This window comes from Vipera berus (assembly GCF_964194415.1).
Source record: "Vipera berus genome assembly, chromosome: 3".
NCBI lineage: Eukaryota > Metazoa > Chordata > Lepidosauria > Squamata > Viperidae > Vipera > Vipera berus.
This window is the reverse complement of record NC_138204.1, coordinates 93,293,081-93,314,073: the sequence shown is the minus strand read 5'-3', so window position 1 is coordinate 93,314,073 and position 20,993 is coordinate 93,293,081. Positions and strand designations below refer to the sequence as shown.

The 20,993-nt window shown below is 36.1% G+C and overlaps 1 protein-coding gene across 1 annotated transcript in view; it reads left to right on the top strand.

The window, feature by feature from the left end:
• VAV3 (vav guanine nucleotide exchange factor 3) overlaps positions 1 to 20,993 on the top strand; it is a 219,929-nt gene that overhangs the window by 155,866 nt on the left and 43,070 nt on the right. The window contains exons 18-19 of the mRNA XM_081322928.1: positions 4,400 to 4,422; positions 8,725 to 8,770. Of these exons, the coding sequence (XP_081179054.1) occupies positions 4,400 to 4,422; positions 8,725 to 8,770 (69 nt within the window). The remainder of the gene's footprint in view (positions 1 to 4,399; positions 4,423 to 8,724; positions 8,771 to 20,993) is intronic.

Here is a 20,993-nt window from a genome sequence, read left to right as displayed (position 1 = left end):
TAATTATGCTAAACAAAACAGGAACTAGCCGTCCCAGTGGAAAATGTTATACCAACCCCTTTGTCTTGTTTTCAAAGAATACTTAACAAAAAATGGAAGAACACTCAGCACTTTTGATTTTTAGGGTATTATGCAAAGGTAAATTTGAATTTTTCCAGCAGACAGATGTAACTTCTCATAATTTACTATGAGTGTGCACATATATTGCATTTAGATTTTACATATTTAGGTATTTTTTTGAGTTTTATATATTTAGGTATATTTTTAAAACAGAAGTCAGCAGCTTTTTCATGTGGAACAAGACATAAAAATACAATTTGAAAAATGCCAAACAAAAAATAAAATAAAATAAAAAAGGAATATATCCAGCATACCATTTCTTTTTAGAGTAAACAACAATATGAAAATTACAACCATAAAATAAGGATGTGGTAAGCAAGAGAAATTCAAGGTGTGAGATAAGAAAATAAAGAAAAGGCAACTTAATTAAATCTAATTTACACAAACTCTGTTTGCACTATCCTTTCACACTCATGCTTCTCAAGCTTAGCAACTTTAAGATGCATGGACTTCAACTCCCAGAATTAACTGGGAAATTCTGGGAGTTGAAGTCCACAGATCTTAAAAGTTCCCAAGGTTGAGAAACACTGTTCCACATCTTTCTATTCTTGAAAACCATCTTTGCTTCCATTGTGTCCCTATGTCAATTCAGTGTCTTTTGTTCTTTAAAGCAGCGGTTCCCAACCTTGGCCACTTTATGACTTGCGGACTTCAACTGACTCCATGCTGGTTGAGGAATTTTGGGAGTTGAAGTCCACAAGTCATAAAGTGGCCAAGGTTGGGGATCCCTGCTTTAAAGAGTCTGTTTTTCAGGATCCCAAGAATTCCATTTGACCATTAATTTGTTAATCTTCACCTCCTCACTCTTTAACTCTCTGAGACCAAGCCAAGATATTCAGTACCTCACTCTCAACATAATGACAGCCTCATTTGTTTTGCATCCTTTCCTTCTTGATCCTATGTTGTCTTGTTTTACCACATGCCCTTTAGTTTCCCATTTCCACAGCATTCAGTTTATTTTTATAATTCTCCTGATATACCCCAATTCTCACTTCTGTATAGCAAAAGGAGCAAAAGCATATAAAGCTCCTTTGACTTTTGACGAACATTCATTTTTCATAAGAGACTACAGATAGTCCTTCACTTATGATCGTAATGGAGCCTGCCCATCACAGCTGTAATTTGTAATAGTCATAAAACAAATCAGTCATGTGACTGTTTCATGTCCTTTTCGGTGAATGCTGCGGTTGTTAAATTCAGCCTTGTGACCATGCCTCCCTCCCCCGACTATCAGAACTTTGAATCTGGGTCATTAGTAGTCCCAAGGTAGTCCATTGTAACTTTGAATGGTTGCTAAGTAACTAACTGTACTAGCTTCCCATTATCAGCATTTGTATGAATTCACCTTTCTCCCTCTATTTCCCTGTGTTTAGTAAAACAAAGTACATAAATTGATCCACTTGCTCTAGTTTTTCCATCTACTTATGCATAATATGTGTGCTCCAATTTGCCAAGGTCTTTGTAAGATGCAATGAGGCTTGTGGATCTGAAAATGAACACATTATGTTGGCAACCATTTACTGACAATCAGTTTGATTCTCATCAGCATGGGAAAAATCCACTTAGAAATAAAAAACATGCAAGACTTTGACTCCCCAAGTTTGATTCTCGTATCTTTCTAATCAGAATATCTCCCTTTAACTATAAATTACATCCAAAAGTTTTTAAGAATGTGAGGTCTGTGTGAACCTTGTGAGCTTGATTGAAATCTTTTGACTCCTAGATGCTTACCTCATCAGCTTATTGCAGACAGTTTTTATAATCTGCTCATAAGGAGCAGCTGTTTGGAGTGCAAATGGGCGATCCCACAATCTCATCTTTATCAAGAAAGATTGTGCTAACTAGAATTCACTGTGTGGCTGCTGATCTCTTCCTTTTAATGCCATCCCAACTGCTTTAGGAACATGTAGTCTGCCATAAGTCTTTACTAGAGGCCCTACTGCTTTTCTAACTATTGACATCAAACATTTTAACTCTTTGTGGAGTGGTCTATAGCCAATCTGAGTACAATTTTCTGTAATATATATGTACAGCATAGAACTGTTTAATACTTACTGCATGTTAGAGTGTATGTATATTTTAATGCTATAGATGTATATATTTTGTTTCATTGACTTGTATTCATAAGAAGATACTGCAGTGAATTTTGTCACATGAAATTCTCTTATTATGATCTTCCTGTAAACAATAAGACCCATTTTTCACTCATTAGTGGTGGGATGCACCAACAAGATTTGTAGGTTCTTAAAACCATTTTGCATAATAGTCTATTTGGGGTTGGTTTTTCAATTGTGCAGTGAAGAGGCGAAATTCCTGGATAACTGCCTAAAAATGAACAATCCTAGCATGTGCATTACAACATCTCTCTTGCCAAATTAGGAGAATCATTTCATTTCATGAGAAGCTAGTCAAATAAAATAGAGGGCAAGTCCATTCATGTCTTGCATTGTATGTTACTTTGAGTGCATATTAAAATGTTCTAATTTGAAATTCGTTGCTCATAGGCCATTTTATGATGCATATATAAGTCATATCTCTCTTGTTTTTGCCCTTATTCTTAAGGTATATGCCTTCTTGTGAATAGTATAATAGGGCTACTGTTTTCTAAAAAAGGAGAGAGCTAGGTACCATTTCATGATTTTTAAGAGCCTGATTATTTTTATTTGTTAATATTAATATGATTGTTTGCATTTTGATTTTGTAAAAAATACTTTCAAATGTGAACTTTATATTTTGCTTTGTGGTTTCTCCACCTTTTTAATATTGCATTTCAGAATATATCATGCAGAACACTGCCTGTTTTGTTTTTTTTTTAAAAAAATCTGCAATATTTTAATTCCAGTAGCTTCCTTTTGATTATCTGTCTGTCCACATAACTATCAATGGTGACTAGTTCATACATACATATCTATCACATGATTTTCCATCATTCATTGGTTCAAAAATTGATGATTCAAAATGAATGTAGTGAACTGGCTCAGATTAAAACAAATAGTGGCTAGGATATAAAAAGCCTTTCTGGATCAGAATTATGACTGGAGGATCACTGCAATAACTTAAATCTCCTTTCTTCCCCCCTACCAAATCAGGTTTCCATTAGAGGAAAACTATAATTTGAGAAGTCAAAGTCGCCCTCCCCCTGAATGTTCAAAGCTCATTCAGCTGGTTTTTGGATCTAGATTGCTGTTTTTGAAGTTAAAAGAAGAAATATGAAAATTCTGTTTATAGGACAAGTTTTGTAATGTCTCATTCACATGTGCCAATCTCTTCTTGAACTTACTGTCTAAGTGACTGTCATATATGTATAAAAAGGTAAAGGTTCCCCCGCACATGCGTGCTAGTCGTTTCCAACTCTAGGGGCCGGTGCTCATCTCCGTTTCAAAGCCGAAGAGCCAGCGTTTGTCCGAGGACGTCTCCGTGGTCATGTGGCCGGCATGACTAGACACCAAAGGCGCACGGAACGCTGTTACCTTCCCACCGTAGTGGTCCCTATTTTTCTACTTGCATTTTTACGTGCTTTCGAACTGCTAGGTTGGCAGAAGCTGGGATGAGTAACAGGCACTCACTCTGTTATGCGGCACTCGAGATTCGACCTGCCAAACTGCTGACCTTCTGATCGACAAGCTCATCGTCCTAACCCACTGAGCCACCGCGTCCCTCTGAGCCACTGCGTCCCTCTATATATGTATAGATCAGTCCAAAGCTTTTTCAATATTTGGGCTAAGACAGACTAGGATTTGGTATGCTTCATCTATCAGAGAAATATACACAAAATATATGCACATTGTGTAATGAAAAAGCTCCATACAAATCTTACATTAATTTAATGTAATAATAATACTACACATGTAATAATATAGTCTGGATATAGTATTTTGGAGGGAAGAAACTGCAATTGCGCTATGCTGAAGTCTGGATTGAAATCACTGTATACTTTTAAAACTGGAAAATGTTCATCTCTGCAAGTTTCTGCAGACTTCAGAATGTTTCCAGAGATTTTAGGCAATCTATTGGTTCAGAAAGCTATGTGTCATGGAGTTAAGCATAAACCCAATACTTTTTTTATAGCTGTTCAGTGCTGCCTGACTTGAGCCAATAAAAGTAAACTCAGTTGCAAAATAACTAGCTGAGCCTCAGGGTTGTTGGAGCATAAAACAGGTTATCAGCTAGCAAAACAAAGTAGTTCTGTGTATTCTCACTGTATCCCTGAACTAGGGAATACTGTTGTACAGTGTGAACATTCTGCCACTGATCATGCCAATTTTTACATTTGTTCCAGAACATGGAACCCTGAAACATGAGGTAAGTTTACTTTTTTTGTGATTTGATGGAGTATTGGTTTTAGAAATGAACAAAATGCCTCCTTTTTTGTATGTGTCTTTTAGCCCTAACAGAAGGTAAATGTTTTTTTAAAACTCTGTATGATTTCTGAAGGAAATTTGTGTTAGGACTCTGCATAATCCTAGATTAGAAAGAGAAAGGACCAAACTGTTGAAAATGAAGCATTTTAAGTAATTAAATACACAACTCTGTGGTTGAAATAAAAGAATCCTGCATGTTCTTCATCCATTTTGGACCATGCTTTAACAAGTATTGCAGGATTTGAATAATTTTCTTCAAACTTTTTCAGTGTACCAGAGATTAACAGAAAACACATAGCAAAAAAAACCCACAAACAAACAAACAAACAAACAAAAACAAAGTCTAAATTGACAATTAAGGGCTAGTCCATGATGCAGCAAAAGAGTTATGTGGTGTAAATTTCCAAGATATATTTATATAGAATTTAATGAATGAATACAATCCTCTGCTATTCTCAATTGGTGTGCAATAAAACGAGCAGCAAAATGCTGATTTTATAAAGCTGTCTAAGACTTGCATAGCGAATATAAACATTTTGACTGAAATGATCATGGTAAGTGACATTTGTTCAATGAGAAGTTAATTTCAGAACAATGGATTGCTTGGGGAGTTTATGAAAAGAACATAGGGTGGTTATTGTTACAGTGTGTGGGGACTACAGGGTATTGTGTAGTTTCCTTCTGAATATAGCTCTAAAATATAAGAATCTGAATTAACTGGGAACCATGAAAAGACAAGCGGAACTTTTTTTTTAATCTTTAACATGTATAATTTTTGAAGTGTACTTCATTAACTTGTGGAAAGGACTTTGGAATTGGAATGTTAAGTCTTGGTTTCAAAATACAGATCTTTACCAAGCAGTGTTTGCCTTAAACTCTGTAGTGAAGTGGCAACTATTAAGAATTGATCATTAATCTTATGATTTCTAAAAACAGAAAATTAATAAAATATTTATTTAAAAAATTGACCATTAATCTGAGAGCAAATTAAACTTGTTCATAGAACAATTTTTTTCCTCTTTGGGAGAAATTATTTGCTTGCTTTGCATAATATTCTTTGTGAAGTCATGTTATTCATCAGAGGAAACCACATAGACAAATTCAGCATAGCTGAAATTGCACTAATGATAAAATTGCTGTACAGGTAACACATTCTGGAGTGGGAATTATCAGAAATTGGAAAGCTTTGAGGGAGTAACAAATTAATCATTCACCAATTATGAATGATAGAAAGGCCTGCGTATATTTGGCACTAGAATATATGGTTTTCCACCTAGCCATTCAGTATTACAATTGCAAAGTGAATTTCAGGAAATGATGATATCAGTGAACCTAAATTGTAACTTACTGATTCCTATTTAGAAGTAATAATTGCTTAGTAAACTGTCTCAGTCTAAGGTTAAGGGCATGAATATAAGACTACTCTGTATTTCTTGGGAAAATATATAATGTCAGATTTAAGAGTCATTGTTGGCAGGGAGAAATTGACTACAATATATTTATAGTATATGCTTGAACTTTCTTTACAACATTTCAAGCATTTGGTAAGGAAATTAAGGCTGTTCATTTTTCTTTTTGTTGGAGCGTCCCAACACCCCATATACTTCTAAGGAAGTGCCCTAGATGGTGCCATGTATGCCAAGCTCCAGGACAGTATACCGTTAATTATGTTTTAGAGAAAGTCTTGTTATTTTTTTAAGCAAGTCTAAAAGTTTGTTTTAAAAGTGAGTAAAAAAGTGAAGGAAATTAAAATATGCAGGGTATTTCTTTTTTTAATTCTGTCTCTAAGACAACTGAATGGAGTGACATCTGGGCCATGAAGTTCCTGAATGAATTTTTTATGCCCAGGCCTACTTGGTTTACTAGAAAAACAAAACGAAACCCCAACCCTTTAGTTTTAATTGAATTTGATTCACATGTATTGTTAGAAATAAAATAAAATACTAAAATTAAATGCAGTTCATCTGACTATCCAGTAGTAGAAATTAGTTTTGTTCAGTACTTGAAGTTATCTGGGAAGTGTGGAGTTGAATGAAGATAGGGTTTTAAAAGGTGATTTGGAACATGTTTTTTCTTCCATCCAATCTTAATACGGAGATTATGAAAGATTTTTCTAATACTGTGTCTTCTAAGCAACCTACCTTATATACCATGAAAATAATAAGGATCCCCAATTTTGTCAGAACTATAGATTTCTTAAAAATGAAAGATAAATCACTTTTATTATAACTGCATTTTTCAAAAGCACTCTATTCTTTTATGTAGTTAGGTAGAATGTAAATGAAAATGATAGCTTTTGAATCTCAGCTTTTAAGAGGAAGTTTTAGGAAATCAAACACATTTTGAAAGGATCACGGTCATGCACGTTACCTACATAGAATAATTGGTACTTCCTCTATTTTTCATTTATCTTCTTCATAAAAACTATCACATATATACTGTAGATATGCTGTTTTTTATATTGTTTTTTCTTTTCTAAATATTACCCTGGGCAAGATATTGCTACTTGCTCATTGTGTCTGTTCTTCCCCATAAAACCAAACATTTTTCATATGTTCCTTCCAACTTCCATACATCATTACTGCCTACTCATTACTGCAGTGACCTTTTAATATGCTAAGTCCTCTTTTATGGTGGAAACATGTTCTTAATAGAAAGTGAACTTTGTAATTGCTGTTCAAAAGTTTTACACACATTCAAACATTAATTATAATAACATACATATACATTTCAGAAATAATTGATAGTTTTGTGTGGCTTTGTACGATAAAGCTTGTACTATCGCACAGTTATATTGCTTCTGGTAGCATCATGGAGGCAGAATGGGACAATTCACTAGGGCCAACATGCTGAAGGAGAATTTAACAATTCAATGTAATTATTTAACATAAAAATATTTTAATTTTTGTCATTCACATTTCATTCTGTTCCTCCTTTTGCATCCTTTCTTTAATGATTCTATTCCACCATTTCTTTGATATTAGTGTAATTCTTGTCCTATAGCAAGTTGTCTCATGGCACATTGACCAGGGCGAGTTGGCTGTGGTGAATTGTCATAGAGGGAGAGGCTAATAAACGATGGCAGGAATAGAGAGCAAAGCTTTTACAGTATGGATCCTAATATGATACGGATAGTGCAACCGTGTTTTGAATTCTGTTCCAGGCATACCTTTCCCATCAGTCAGTTAGAATTTGATGCAGCCACTTTTAATACTAAGATTTGATTAGTAAAATGTTAAAAAATAAAATAGACAATCTTCACAAACAGTCTGAAGGCATTTCTTTGAAAGGGTTCCAAAGCAGCTCTAGATTTGTTTTAAGTTCATTGAGTGGCTTTTTGGGGGAATATGAGAAGATGAGCTTCGGTGTTCTACTTGCAGTGCTTCTTTGGAGGACTTTTTTTAGAATATATTTCCCCTTCTCCAATATGCAATCAAGGGATAAGTGCTGAGTTGCAAGTTGTTCCAACAGTATCATTTTGCTTGCAAAGTTTGCAAGAAGTTTTAAGTGTAGGACAAACGGCAGCTTTGCAGCCAAGAAAGATCACGTTGCAGCGGCTGAGACGTTCTTGTAAACAACTATATGCACAAAAGATTAGGAATGTACAGGCCTTCAAGGGTGTGTTTTACTTCAACAAAGAAGAAAACAAAGCACACCTGAAACTGTTTCGTGAAACATCGTGTCCTTTTGTAGCTAAGGGTGAAGCAAATGGCCGCATTGCTTCATTTCACTCTGCTTTGATGTTGTTCTTCACAGCCTCCTACAGCTTCCTGCATTTGCAGAGTGTCTGGGCAAGGCAATCATATTCCCACTTTGCATTGGTGAGATGAATTGTACCACTTGTAGCAGGAAACACCTTGTGAAGGAGAATCAGTGCTGCCTCTGCAGGCCAAAACACCATGAAAATGTGAATGTGGAGAGCACTAGCAATTCTTTTTTAATTCCTTTGTTTTATGGAATGAAGTAAATGATGAAGGAGATCTATACAGATTCAACTATATTTTTTTTAGCTTTTTGGTTAACTGAAATTACTCAGTAGAGTTCTGGTCATATTCTTAGCATTTTGCAGTCAGCAGAGTTGAAGATAATCTCAGATCAGCATAAAACTGAGATGTGTGTGTGTGTGTGTGTGGAAACACCAATGTGAAATAATGGTGCCCTAATTGAATAGAATTTACATGAAAAGAGGAACTATGCCTATTTTAGAAAGAAATCTCTAACTGATGTGTTTTTAATTAAACAGAAACGACTGAATGGACTTCGAAAGAGTTCCAGGCATATGGACTCAGGTTTGTTTGAGGGTTTTAAATACATTTTTAAAAATTTACTAATAAAAGCCGATGAGAGTGGAATTGATTTGTCATAATATTATTGCTCAGTTTTCTGACTTACTTCCACCCAAGGACATTCTCTACATGTTTTCATAAGCAGACTGCTAAGATGTAATTTGCTATGTATTCAAACCTCATGCATGTTCTCTCCCTGATTGTCAGAATAGGTTTTTTTTTAGGTTTCTGATTTTTTTTAAGGGCCAGAAAGGATGCAATAAGCAGTAGCAGAAGGTAACAATTTACCCCCATCCTAATCTCTCCTTTCCCCTAAAACTGGGGCAAAAATAAAATAATTTTATGATATATACTGCATATAGGGATTGCCCCATAAACCTCGCCAAACTAGATTGGTCCTGCTGACTCTGCTAAGGTGTCACCAGCCATGTCCTCTGCATCTCTATGCAGTGAAAAACAAAGTGCTGAACATTACAGCCCAGCCTTGATTTGGAGTAAAGGTTATTTAGATAAAACTTGGATTTTTATCAGCCTATAACCTACAGCTAGTACAGTGATTTTTCTTCTTCTTTTCTGGTGCTTACATCCTGAAGGGACTTGGCAGTATTTCCAATTTCATCCTTGCAACCTGTTAAATTGAGAGTTTCAGATTGCCCCATCCAGGCAGTGAATATGGTCCCCTAATTCCGCACTGAAGATTTGATTAATCAGTTTAGTATTATTACAATTGTTATGCCGCAGCAGTAGAAATTTTTGACATATCAGGCATTTCAGCAGTTAGAGCACCTTTTTTTACTGATACTTTTTAATCTTGCTGAATTCTATAGCTTAGATTCAAATAAATCACGAGGCTTCTAATTACACTCCTGTGTTTTCAGTGGTTCAGTCATATGACTAATTAAACTATATATGTCTTGTTGCTTTGTTTTTTTTTTAAAAAATGTGTTCTTAAACTAGGTTTACATTCCTAGAGTTTCTGGGCTATTGGTTAACTCTCCCCCCCCCCCCGCCCCCTAGAAACCAGTTTTAACCTTGGAGTTAATCTTGCAAACTATGTGTGTTCTTAGTTATTGCTGTTTCACCCTGAGGCTGAAGATAGTAAAAATCTTCCCCAAGCAGAATTCAGTTTAATCGCTGCTTAATACTAAATAATCCCTTATAGTTTATAAACAATTATTTTGAATGCAGTTACCACACTGCATTTACACACACACACTGATTTTATGTCTCCTGAGAAAGATTTTATTTGATTTCTTTCATTAATTACATTCATACCTTATCTTTCAATCAAATTGTCCCATAGTGCAAATACAGTGAGCTATAATAAAATCAAACAGTAACAAACCAATGTAAATACAGAATCAGGTAAAATGCTCTGAAAAGCCTCTTAAAAGATAACTACTGTATATTTGCAAAGCATAAATACGCATAACAGAGTCTAACATCCACATCTTAAATGTTGGCATTCTGGTTCTTCTGAAATCATCTTCAAGAAAGAAGTGAATAAAATCATCAAAAGGCAGAAGATCTAGAGGCATCTAAACAATAATCCTATATCATCTAGTACATAACTGATAACATACAGAGAAGACTAAAACAAGAATAGTTTTAGACATGTTTGGGCTTTTACAGATGTTTTACTTTTGATATGAGGAACAACAACCCCCAAAACAAAATTACCATGAATTTGGTCCAAATGGCTGTCCACATTTTGTAGATGCAGAAGTTGGGCATCCTGATCCTTCTAGATGGTTCTGGTTTTTAGTCCTATCAGCCCTAGCAGATAAGGCCAATGACTGGAATTGTAGTAAAAAAATCAGGTTACCTGAATTTGGCTTTTTGGTAAAGCAGCATAGAAAGAATTGGGATTGGTGTGTGGTGAAGGATGCTGTCTTTCTTCTGCTCATAACTGATAGAAATGTGGAGTCCTTGGTGCTCTCTGAGATTTCACACAAGCATGCGCGTGCACACACACGCTCATCCATACTTGTATCCTCAACTAGGCTGGCAAGCAAAAAGAGTGGGGGACTTCAGGAGCCCTTTTATCCCCATAGTCCTTGCTTTGTTCTAGTTGATTGGGACTTGGGAAGGCCCAACTTCTTTTGTCTGATTCAGGTGACATTTTTTTCTTAGCAGTGGGCTAATGCCTCCTTAAGTAACACCAGCTGCCTGCAATTAGTGCAGGTTCGAGTCCCACCAGGCTCAAGGTTGACTCAGCCTTCCATCCTTCCGAGGTAGGTAAAGTGAGGACCCAGACTGTTGGGGGCAATTAAGCTGACTTTGTAATAATGCCGCTTGGGTGTGTGTGAAAGCCCTAATAAGCAGGCATATACATAGAATGAAGGCTACTGCTAAGTTTGTAAGCCGCCCTGAGTCTTCGGAGAAGGGCGGGATATAAATGGAATTAAAATAAAATAAATAAATAAACTTGGTTCCTTCTTAACTGCTTTCCCTGACTGAGCTTTTCCTGACTTTTGTCCACCCTGCTTATGTGCTTGCTTCATCTTTAGGTATGGCACCTTAGTTCTAATCTCACAGTAGTTCCTTGATTTGCATATTGTTTACTGCTTGATTGTTGACCTGGTATTAATCCAGATTTTAATCCCAATTGTTGATTGCTGGTGAGGAGGTGTTCTGGTCATTTTGTTTCCATTTTAGCATTTTAATTGTCTCTTTTAAATGATGTGTAAATGTAGTTTATCTCTGTGTGTCTGTGGATGGTTACTTTGTCTAAGTGCCAAGCTTCCAGGAATTCCCTAGCATTTTTGGACTTAGCTTGATCTAGGATACTCACAATTTCAAAATCGAAACTATGGCTACATCTGTCCATATGTATCCAATATAAACGTAAATAGAGAACACACCCCACTCTCTTCTAGCATTAAGAAGTTACTTAGTTTGGTAATGAAAGCTCTGCAAGTAAACATCCAACATCAGAGAAACCAATGACTCCACAGTTCAACCCTGAGCTACAAATAATCTTTTGAGAGAGTAATGCCTGTCTTGACAGGAATTCTAGTTTTACACCTTTCTAAAAAATAGTGTTGAACTTGGTTGAGTAACATGTAGCTTTTATCTAAATCAGCGTTCCACAAACATATTTTCCAGAGATTTGGATCATATTTCCCATTCGCCTTTTGTACTATAGCTAGTAGATTGGGGAAGTCTGGACTGAATAAAAAAGAGCAAGCAGTACTTTTCTTCTTCTTTAATTTTATTAAAAGAAAAACAATCATGTGCTTTACAGTAATTATGCAAGAGGATTTTTTTTCTTGGCTCCATTTATAAATTCTTTTTCACAATTTAATTACAAGGGGTTTCAGTACATGACAAGTCAAATGCTTCTAAATGTAGCAACCTTCTAAATGTTGCATTTAATTTTAAAATAGGGTTTTGGACTACAATCAATTACTTGGAAAAAGTCTTCTCTCTGCAAGAAAAAAGAGACCGATATTATATTACTGCTATTCTGGGCTTGTTTGCATGGGAGCAGCCTCCCACTTGTTCTTTTTTTTGTAATGTCAAATATGGAATATTTTGGAAGAAATAAGGCTTTTTCATTGTTTTCTGACATTCTTTTTCTCTCCAGAGACCCTAATATTTTGTTAGAAATTAATGAATGAAAAAACATTCTGGAAAATATAAGTTTCTGGTGCCATTTCAAACCTTTATGTCAGAGAGGAGGAATCTTCTGTGTGCCTAGTTCAGGAGTAGGCAACCTTGGCTCTTTTATGACTTGTGGACTTCAATGCCCAGAATTCCTGAACCAGCCATGTTGAAGTCCACAAGTCATAAAAGTGCCAACGTTGCCTACTCCTGGCCTAGTTGGATAGAATAATGGGAATCATTGGTCTGATTTTTCCATCTCTTTACATGTAGTTAAAAGCATTCCATTTTCAGGAGCACAGTATAGGTTCAAGATATCAGTTTCCTTTGAAAAAGAAAATGGTTAACTAAGAAGGCAAAATGGCACTGAGCCAATGCTGCAATTGTCATATCCATTAAGGAGATAAATTTTAGCCTATAGTTCTTCAATGAGAAGTATGGATGTGTACCTTATATTCTGCCAGAATGGGAGAACAGTAGTGGGAAGACAGAAGGTTTGGAATCTTGATAGTTGAATATTACTTAAGTCTCTATTACAGTATAAGTCTTCATTGGGTTGCAATTTGGTATGTTGGAGTAGCAGAGAGAGTAGAATGGACAAGGTAAGGGAATATGGTGAAATCAGTAAGGGAATAAACTTGAGACCCAATGCCATTTTCAGAATTGTGGATGGATCTTCAGATGTTCACTTTGTTGATTCTGGTGAACTATCAGTTGTGCAGTTCAAAACCAACAAAACACATCTGTTCTCTAGATTCCAAAATCACGAGTAGAAATTTAATTTGGCACCATAATCTTGGATTGATGCAATAGATCACATTTTGGTGTTGCTTCTTCTAGATGGATTCTCTATCTAGTCTATCTATAAATTCTCTATCTATTGGACAGAAGTGTTCCATTTATCAGATTGCTCTTAATCATATTAGTGATTTTGGTTCTTGGGATTTTTGTCTCCACATTACTTGATTTTATTGCATCCAAAACATTTACTTACTCTTCATTTCCCTGTTCTAAGCACATTATTCTTTAACCAAGTTCTATGCTGTTTGAAAATCATTAGCCGAAACTGTGTTTTACTTGATTCTCTGATGTCCAGAAAGTATTCATATTTCTTTACCAAATTCATGCTGTTGGGCACAATGGAATTCTGGCCACACAGATTCATGCCAATAATTATTCATCATGTTAACATGTCTTTATTCCAGAAGATATTATTATAGTTGGCATGATTCTTGGTTTCAATCTTTCAATGTCTCCATTGTATTTTTGTTTTATGGAAGTTACAAGAAGTGCTGATCCAAATCAGATCCAGACTATCTCCCAACATTAGATTGATCCTTTAGGTTAGAAGTTATATTTTGTGTGCCCAGTGATTGCAGCTGGATAACTAGAAGACTCAGCAACTGTTAATGCGCTCTGTTGTTTCCTCATCTGATGTGCTGATTTTCCATCAAAGTACTTGTTTAATGCTTGTTAAGTATCACGTGAATTGCAGTCTTTATGCCAGCTTCAGAGCCTCTGCCCAAACAATTACATTAACTTTTAGTTGAAGGCAAGAACCAGCATGCCTTATCCTTGCTAGTAACTTTTGGAAAAGCTATTTATTACTAGATCTTTTGCCTTCCAGGTTTTTCCCCCCAGTTTTAGTTCAGTAGTATGCATGGCATGGTAGAAAGATCCAGATGTTTCAAAGATCCCCAGTTGCAAAATTGTAAGAGGGCTATCTTAAACTTTTATCAGTTTGCATGTTAAAAACTACCAGCGCATATTATGCAAGTGTAGGAGTGTCACATCCACTGTTATCAAAGTCTTGGGAACACATCACTCCCTATAAGACGATTTGAAACTGAGAGCAAAGAACACTTGACCCAGTTTCCTTAATATAGGGAAAATGAAAGGTGGAGCAGTTGTGCAAATCCACTTCTTCCTTAGATGTGGATGAATCTTGTAGCATAATTTTTTTTGGTCTAAGAGACTTGCTTTTTTGTTTGGCTTTCTATAAATCCCTGTTAATAGACGTTTTTGACATATAGGTTGATTGCCTGAGGTTCTTGAAGTTCAAGGCTTGCAAAAATCCTTCTGAGTCATCTTAAAACAACAATCAGTGTTCTCTACTCTGGTAACATTGTTCTGCCCTTCTCAAAATAATTTGCAGTTTTTCTAGTAGTATATCTTTTTCTGAAAACAGTAAGACACTTTGTAAACATAAGATTAGATAACCTTTTAAAATTATGTTTTGTTCTTATTGCTGTTTTTATGATAAAGAATGTCACAGATAGATTTTCATAACCCCACTCTCATTCATCTTAAACTTCAAAAGACCCTGAGCTGTCTCTGACACTAGCAGGGTGATGACATATTTTTCAGTCAGTACTTGAGAGGTGGAGAGGAGAATACAATGGAAAGGGATATCTAACTTGTACAAATCTTAAGATATAAATCAGTGAAGAAACATGTTTTTGATGATGATTTACTAAATTTTAATTTCAATAAAAGAAGAAATCTTCCTCTAAAATTTGTTGAATTCATTAAGAATTTAGCAATTACATCAGTGTCCAGACAGTCCACATAAAGAAGTTTTAAAATATGGAAAGGTAAATAATATCTCTTATTGGTAGTAAATGTTGTATAGTTGTTGAAACGTGTAGTTTCCTAGAAGGCCGGAGTCCAAGTTAAACATTAATATATAGCATGCAAATGTGTGTGCTTATTTTTCAGAATAGCTCACACAGGGCTTTGGAGCAAAGTCACTAATACACTGATGACACCCAATTCCTCATTGATTGTCATGGGACCACAGCAAAGCTGTGAGAATTTCATACTGGGCTGGATGAGATGAAGAGGATCAAATTAATTCCACATTATATATGTGGCTGCTCTTAATAAGAAAAAAAATTAGACTGGGAATTTGGATGCATCTACCAAGTCTGGAAGAGTTTGTGTCCCTAAGAAGATCAGGTTTATAACTGAATATTTTACTGTCCTTCACTGTTTCTGGATTTTTAGATAACAGCTGCAAAGGAAGCATTTCCACAATCTCTTTATTTCATTACCTAAAACAGATGTGATCACAGTTATCTATGTTATGGTTAAATCATATATAGACAATTGCAATATTACAATATATTGCCCTGGAAAAGCATCTGGAAGATTAGTGCAAACTGCTACCTATTATTCCTGTTATTCTATTATATTTATGTAATATTTCATGCAAATTATTCTGTATGGAAATCAGTCTATATCAGGAACAAAAGTTCTACTCACTTGTTTTTAAAGTTTTAACCTTAAAAACTTTATACCAGGAAGACGGAAACTCCAGATTCCATGTGGAATATCTCTATGGGAAGTTTTTATATCTTGGACTGTTTCATTCTCTCAAGCTTCCCTCTTTCCTTTCTCATTAATGTTTGTTGTGAGCCTGTTTAATTATCTTGCTTGAGGTCTCTTATGTTCAGTAATGCCCTAACCACTTCAGCCTGGCTATTTGAGGGACAGTCTCTCCGGCTGTTGACCTTGTTGATCTCACAGGCCCATAAGTCAAACATATCTTTTCAACTTGGCCTTTGAAACTGTTTTCAGGATTTAGAATGGCTCTATTGATTTGTGTGTGTGTGTGTGTGTGTGTGTGTGTGTGTGTGTGTGTGTGTTTATATAGCACTGATATTTGTCTGGGCTATTCAAATAGGATACTAATGTGGGGAAAAAGAGGACCGAAGTTTGATGATCCCACTTGTAATTCACATAAAAAAAAAGAGGGGACTCGAGATAGTATAGTGTGCTGATTAAAACTCTGAAAAATAATTGCTATCACTTCCAGCCAACCACAGTTTCTCTAGTACACGTTCAGCTTGTGTGATGTAATTATATTTTAATTATATTTGTTTGATTAACCTTCAACTTAGAACATTGCATTTAATAGCTATTTCCCCAGAAACATTAAAAATATTGGCCTATTTACACTACTTTTCATAGGTTGTATATTACCTATTCTCATGGAAATTGAGGCTGCTGTTGAATTTTATTTCAATCAAGCTGGCCAAAATAATAAAAAAAAGTATGGCTTTCAATGATATACATGTTAGTAGGTCATAACTCTTTCTGAAACAGAGCAATACTTATGCCAACTTCAGTTGGTTAGTAGTGGGTGGAATTCAATTTCTACAAGAACTTTGAATGTAGACTGTTAGAACATTTCCCCCTGTGATCTGCATTTGATAATGCTTGATGATAGAGAAGGTTCAGCTTTGAGTTTGAAGCCCAAACAGTGTTTATAATCTATAAAAGATTTAGACCCAACACAATGTATTTTGTAATACTCATATCTTTTTATATTGTCAGGGGCATAACCTTAATTTTTTTACTTTATATTAAATGTGGTTTTGTATGGCTTCTGTTATGCGAATCACTTTGTGTGCAGTTTTATAAAAACAGCAACAAATATAAACTATATAGAGAACTCTGCACCCAGTGAAATTCATAGGTCAGACTAAGATCTTAAATGCATCACTGATAAACAGAGTTAGTTTATGATGGTATATCAAGTACAAATGAAAACAAAACCTTTGTTATTATGGTTGTTTGCACAGTCAGCAGATGTTTAGACAGAATTTGGCATTTTTGTCAACATACACAGTCCTATCCTGGGACAGGTATATATTGTTTGAGGGTGTTAAAGGTGTTATCTTAGGATGTGAAGTATTCCAAGTAAAGCTGCTTTTTGCAATTGACAGGTGGGGATTTTGTCAGTGCCAATGGTGTTCAAGTGCTTGCTTGAATTCTGAAGTCCCAGACCACTTTAGTTTTTTTTCATTTTCTGCTACTTTACAGTATATTTTGTGCTCGCAGCCAAATGGTATTTCTTGCAGATATTCCCTGGCACCATTGTTTCTATTTTGTCATGCTGCTGCTTGTGGTTAGTCTGTGCAATCTTCTTGCAGCAGCTAACTGGGTGGTCCACTGTTTCTTCAGCTTCTTTCAGACAACATTTACTGTCTGTTTCTAGCTTCTCAGTTCTGGTTTTGTGTGTATTTGTTCTTAAGACTTGGTCTTGTACAACCAGAATTAGCCCCTCTATCCCTTTCTTCAACTTTCCTGCTCTTAACCATTGCTAGATTTTGTTATTTGCTTTGCCGGTGAGTTGTTTGTCCTTATTATATGTGTAATATGTGTACAGTTAGATTCACAATCAAAGACTGGTGAAAATGTAATCATTTAAGTACTAGCCAAAGACCTAAGAATTATTAAGATAGTGTCTAAGGAGTTGAAACTAAGCAGTTCCAAGCAGGGTATTATTATTATTGTTATTGTTGTAAAATTAGAGTGTTTAGGTCCAATAAATTCAAAATTTCCAAATATTAGGGAGTCCTTTGGGTATTGCTCCAAGGATTTCAGTCAAAATTGGTGTAACAGCGGAGTTGTTAGGGAAAAGGGAAAATACAGGAATGCAAAACTGAAGGCAATGCAGATCCCATGGAAGTCAATGGGATTTTTGACAGCTATACTTGAAATGCACATCAGGAACTTATTGGTTTTCTGTACTTCCAAAGTTCTCTTGATCCTGATACTGTGAGCGACTGTCAGCAGTGGTATTCTTCAATGCAATCAGTTATGATAAACTACCTTCTTTTCCTGGAATATCTAATCTGCTTGAAATTCACTGTGGGCCCTCATATTCGAGATGAATGTGCATGAAGCTCTCCTTCATATTTGCATAACCAGCAGCAGTTTCATTTCTTCAGGGCAAATGTATTAAGGAAAATCCTCTGGAGACTTTTCAAGGGATTATTCCCTTTAAATGCAGATGACAGGAGCTGATAAGGCACAAGAAAGCAAATTTTCCTCTTAACAGTTTTATTAACACCAGCGACAGAAACAAAAATAGCTAGAAAACACTGCGAATGGAATAAGAGGTGTGATTTAAAGCATACTTAGAAAATGGCATTGCTCTATAAAAATGATTTGGTTTTGTTTTCTTTCCATCGCTGTGAAAATAAATGTCTTAGGATCAGAATGCCAGCTTCCAAGGGTATAGGTATTACCAGACTGTTTTACAACAAGGAAGATGGATCTAATTTGATTTTGACATCTATGCCATTGTGCTTAATTTAGCGTTATCTTTTTTATCTAACTATTGATCAAATTTAATGGGTTAAATCATAAAGTATTTTTCATGGTCTCTGAGAAATATATTAATGACCTGCCAATGGCGGTAGGTATAGGGTTATTATATAACTTCCATTTTAAGAGGTTTACCTTGTAAGTTATATTGTTTATTAATTTTATTTATTTATTTAGAAAATTTATATTGCCGCCTACTCGCACATGGTGACTCAAGGTGACTTAAATAGGGAAAGGTTCCCCCGCATATGCGTGCTAGTCGTTTCCAACTCTAGGGGCCGGTGCTCATCTCCGTTTCAAAGCCGAAGAGCCAGCGCTTGTCCGAGGACATCTCCGTGGTCATGTGGCCGGCATGACTAGACGCCAAAGGTGCACGGAACGCTGTTATCTTCCCACCGTAGTGGTCCCTATTTTTCTACTTGCATTTTTACGTGTTTTTGAACTGCTAGGTTGGCAGAAGCTGGGACGAGTAACAGACGCTCACTCTGTTACACGGCACTCGGGATTCGACCCGCCAAACTGCAGACCTTCTGATCGACAAACTCAGCGTCCTAACCCACTGAGCCACCGCGTCCCTTTTCAAGGTGACTTACACAGATATAAAAACACGATATAAAAGAATAAAAAAGAACAACAAGAAAAATGAAAAAATAATAACCTCCCACGTCTCCACCCCAGTGACAACTAGCCATTTAATGGGCTCCATCCCATTCTGGGTTCCCCAGGCCCACTGGCAGAACCAGGGCTTCAGCGCCTTCCGAAAGGGTGGGGGCCAGTCTAATCTCTGGGGGAGAGTTCCAGAGAGAGGGAGCCACCCAATGTATCTCCTTAAGGGACAGGACCCACAACATTCCTTGCCTCCCCATGAAGGGCTTTAAAGGTGACAGTCAGCACCTTGAATTGCACCCAGAAGCAAATTATTGAAGGACCGTCTCATCCCACTGGGATTGCCCCCCATGCCAGTAGAGGAGGCATGCTGTGGGCCCCATTAGCCTGGGAATTGTGGCTGGTGCATCCAGGAGAGGAGCTTTAGAACATCTTGCCCTCTTACCCCCCCCCCCCCCCGCTCCGGATGAGGTTGGCTCTAACCAGGGCTTTTTTTCTCATAGAACGCTCAGAACTGAGTTCTGGCACCTTTTTTGGATGGAACCTTGTAGAGTAGGCAAGGCGGGTTCTATGACATGTGTGAGTTCTGGCACCTTTTTCTTTTACAAAAAAAGCACTGGCTCTAACCCTTCTTACCTTCTGTAAGAGCTTAAAGACCTGGCTCTGCCAGTTGACTTTGGACTGCAATGGAGGGGTTTCACATTGGGGGTGGTTGATAAATTAACAACAGACCCCACCCCTCCCCTTCTCATCATACTCCCTTCCCCCTCATCTTTTTAGCTAGGTTGTTTTTATAGTATTGTATTTATATTATTATAAATAATACAGTTTTCTCTTTTAATATTTTAAGCTGCCCAGAGTTACCTCATGGCAAATTTGTAAAAATTATTAGCCGCCCATTTTTCCATTTTCTCACATTCAGGGGTGCGTTGCTATTTTTTCCCCCAATTTATTTTTCAAATTTATATAGCTGAATCTCTCAAAACAAGTGACTGTGGGCATAGTGCAACAGTTAATATACAAATTCATCCAGAATATAGGAATCTATCATGTCATCAAGAAAACTAGACTTGGTACAGAATTATGGAATGTAAACATATTATTCAGCTCCATGTCCTAGCAAATATTAGGGTTCTCTCCCTGTTCCATATGCATTGTATTATTTAACTTTGTAGTCCTTAGAATGGCCAGTACTAATAAGAGTATTTATAATGTTGCCTAACTTTGCCAGTATCTTTACTTTTAAGCAAATTGTCAAGAGTTGTAAAGCTTCTAAATGAAAAGTTATAGCTCCTTAGACACTAATTATATGATTCATTCAATCTGATTTCTAAAGCTCAAGCTTCAGCCCTTTAGATTTAAGATAAAAAATGGCTCCAACCATTTTCAGTAATGCTGAAGTGCACATTCATGGAAAGATTAGATGAACATTTGCTTTTAGGTTCCATGTTATCTATATAACAGTAATGAGCTAGTATGCTTCGGTGTTGATGGATAAAAGGTTATATTTGAAGCATTGCTGTGTCATAGATGCACCTGTAAAAAGTGTTATTCCCCATAATGAGTGAGGTTTGAATCAGATTTTTGAATTGTAGTTTTCATTATCTTGTGGGAGTCTATTTCATATCCATGTCACTTCTTCCTGCTTACTACCTATGGTTCCATTATTTTTTTAATCCATATTCTGCAAATTAATGATAAATAATTCAGTATTTAAACACCTTTTTAATCAGTCTTTAGCGACATTGCTGGTCTACATTGCTAAACTTACCAAAAGTGTCTAAATGAATATAGAAACTTGATTTTCAGTGCTGTGGTTCAAAAGAGATCTTAAAAAAAGGAAATTTGCAGAGGTAGATTTCTTGATGTATTCCTGCATGGAAGTTTATATACACTT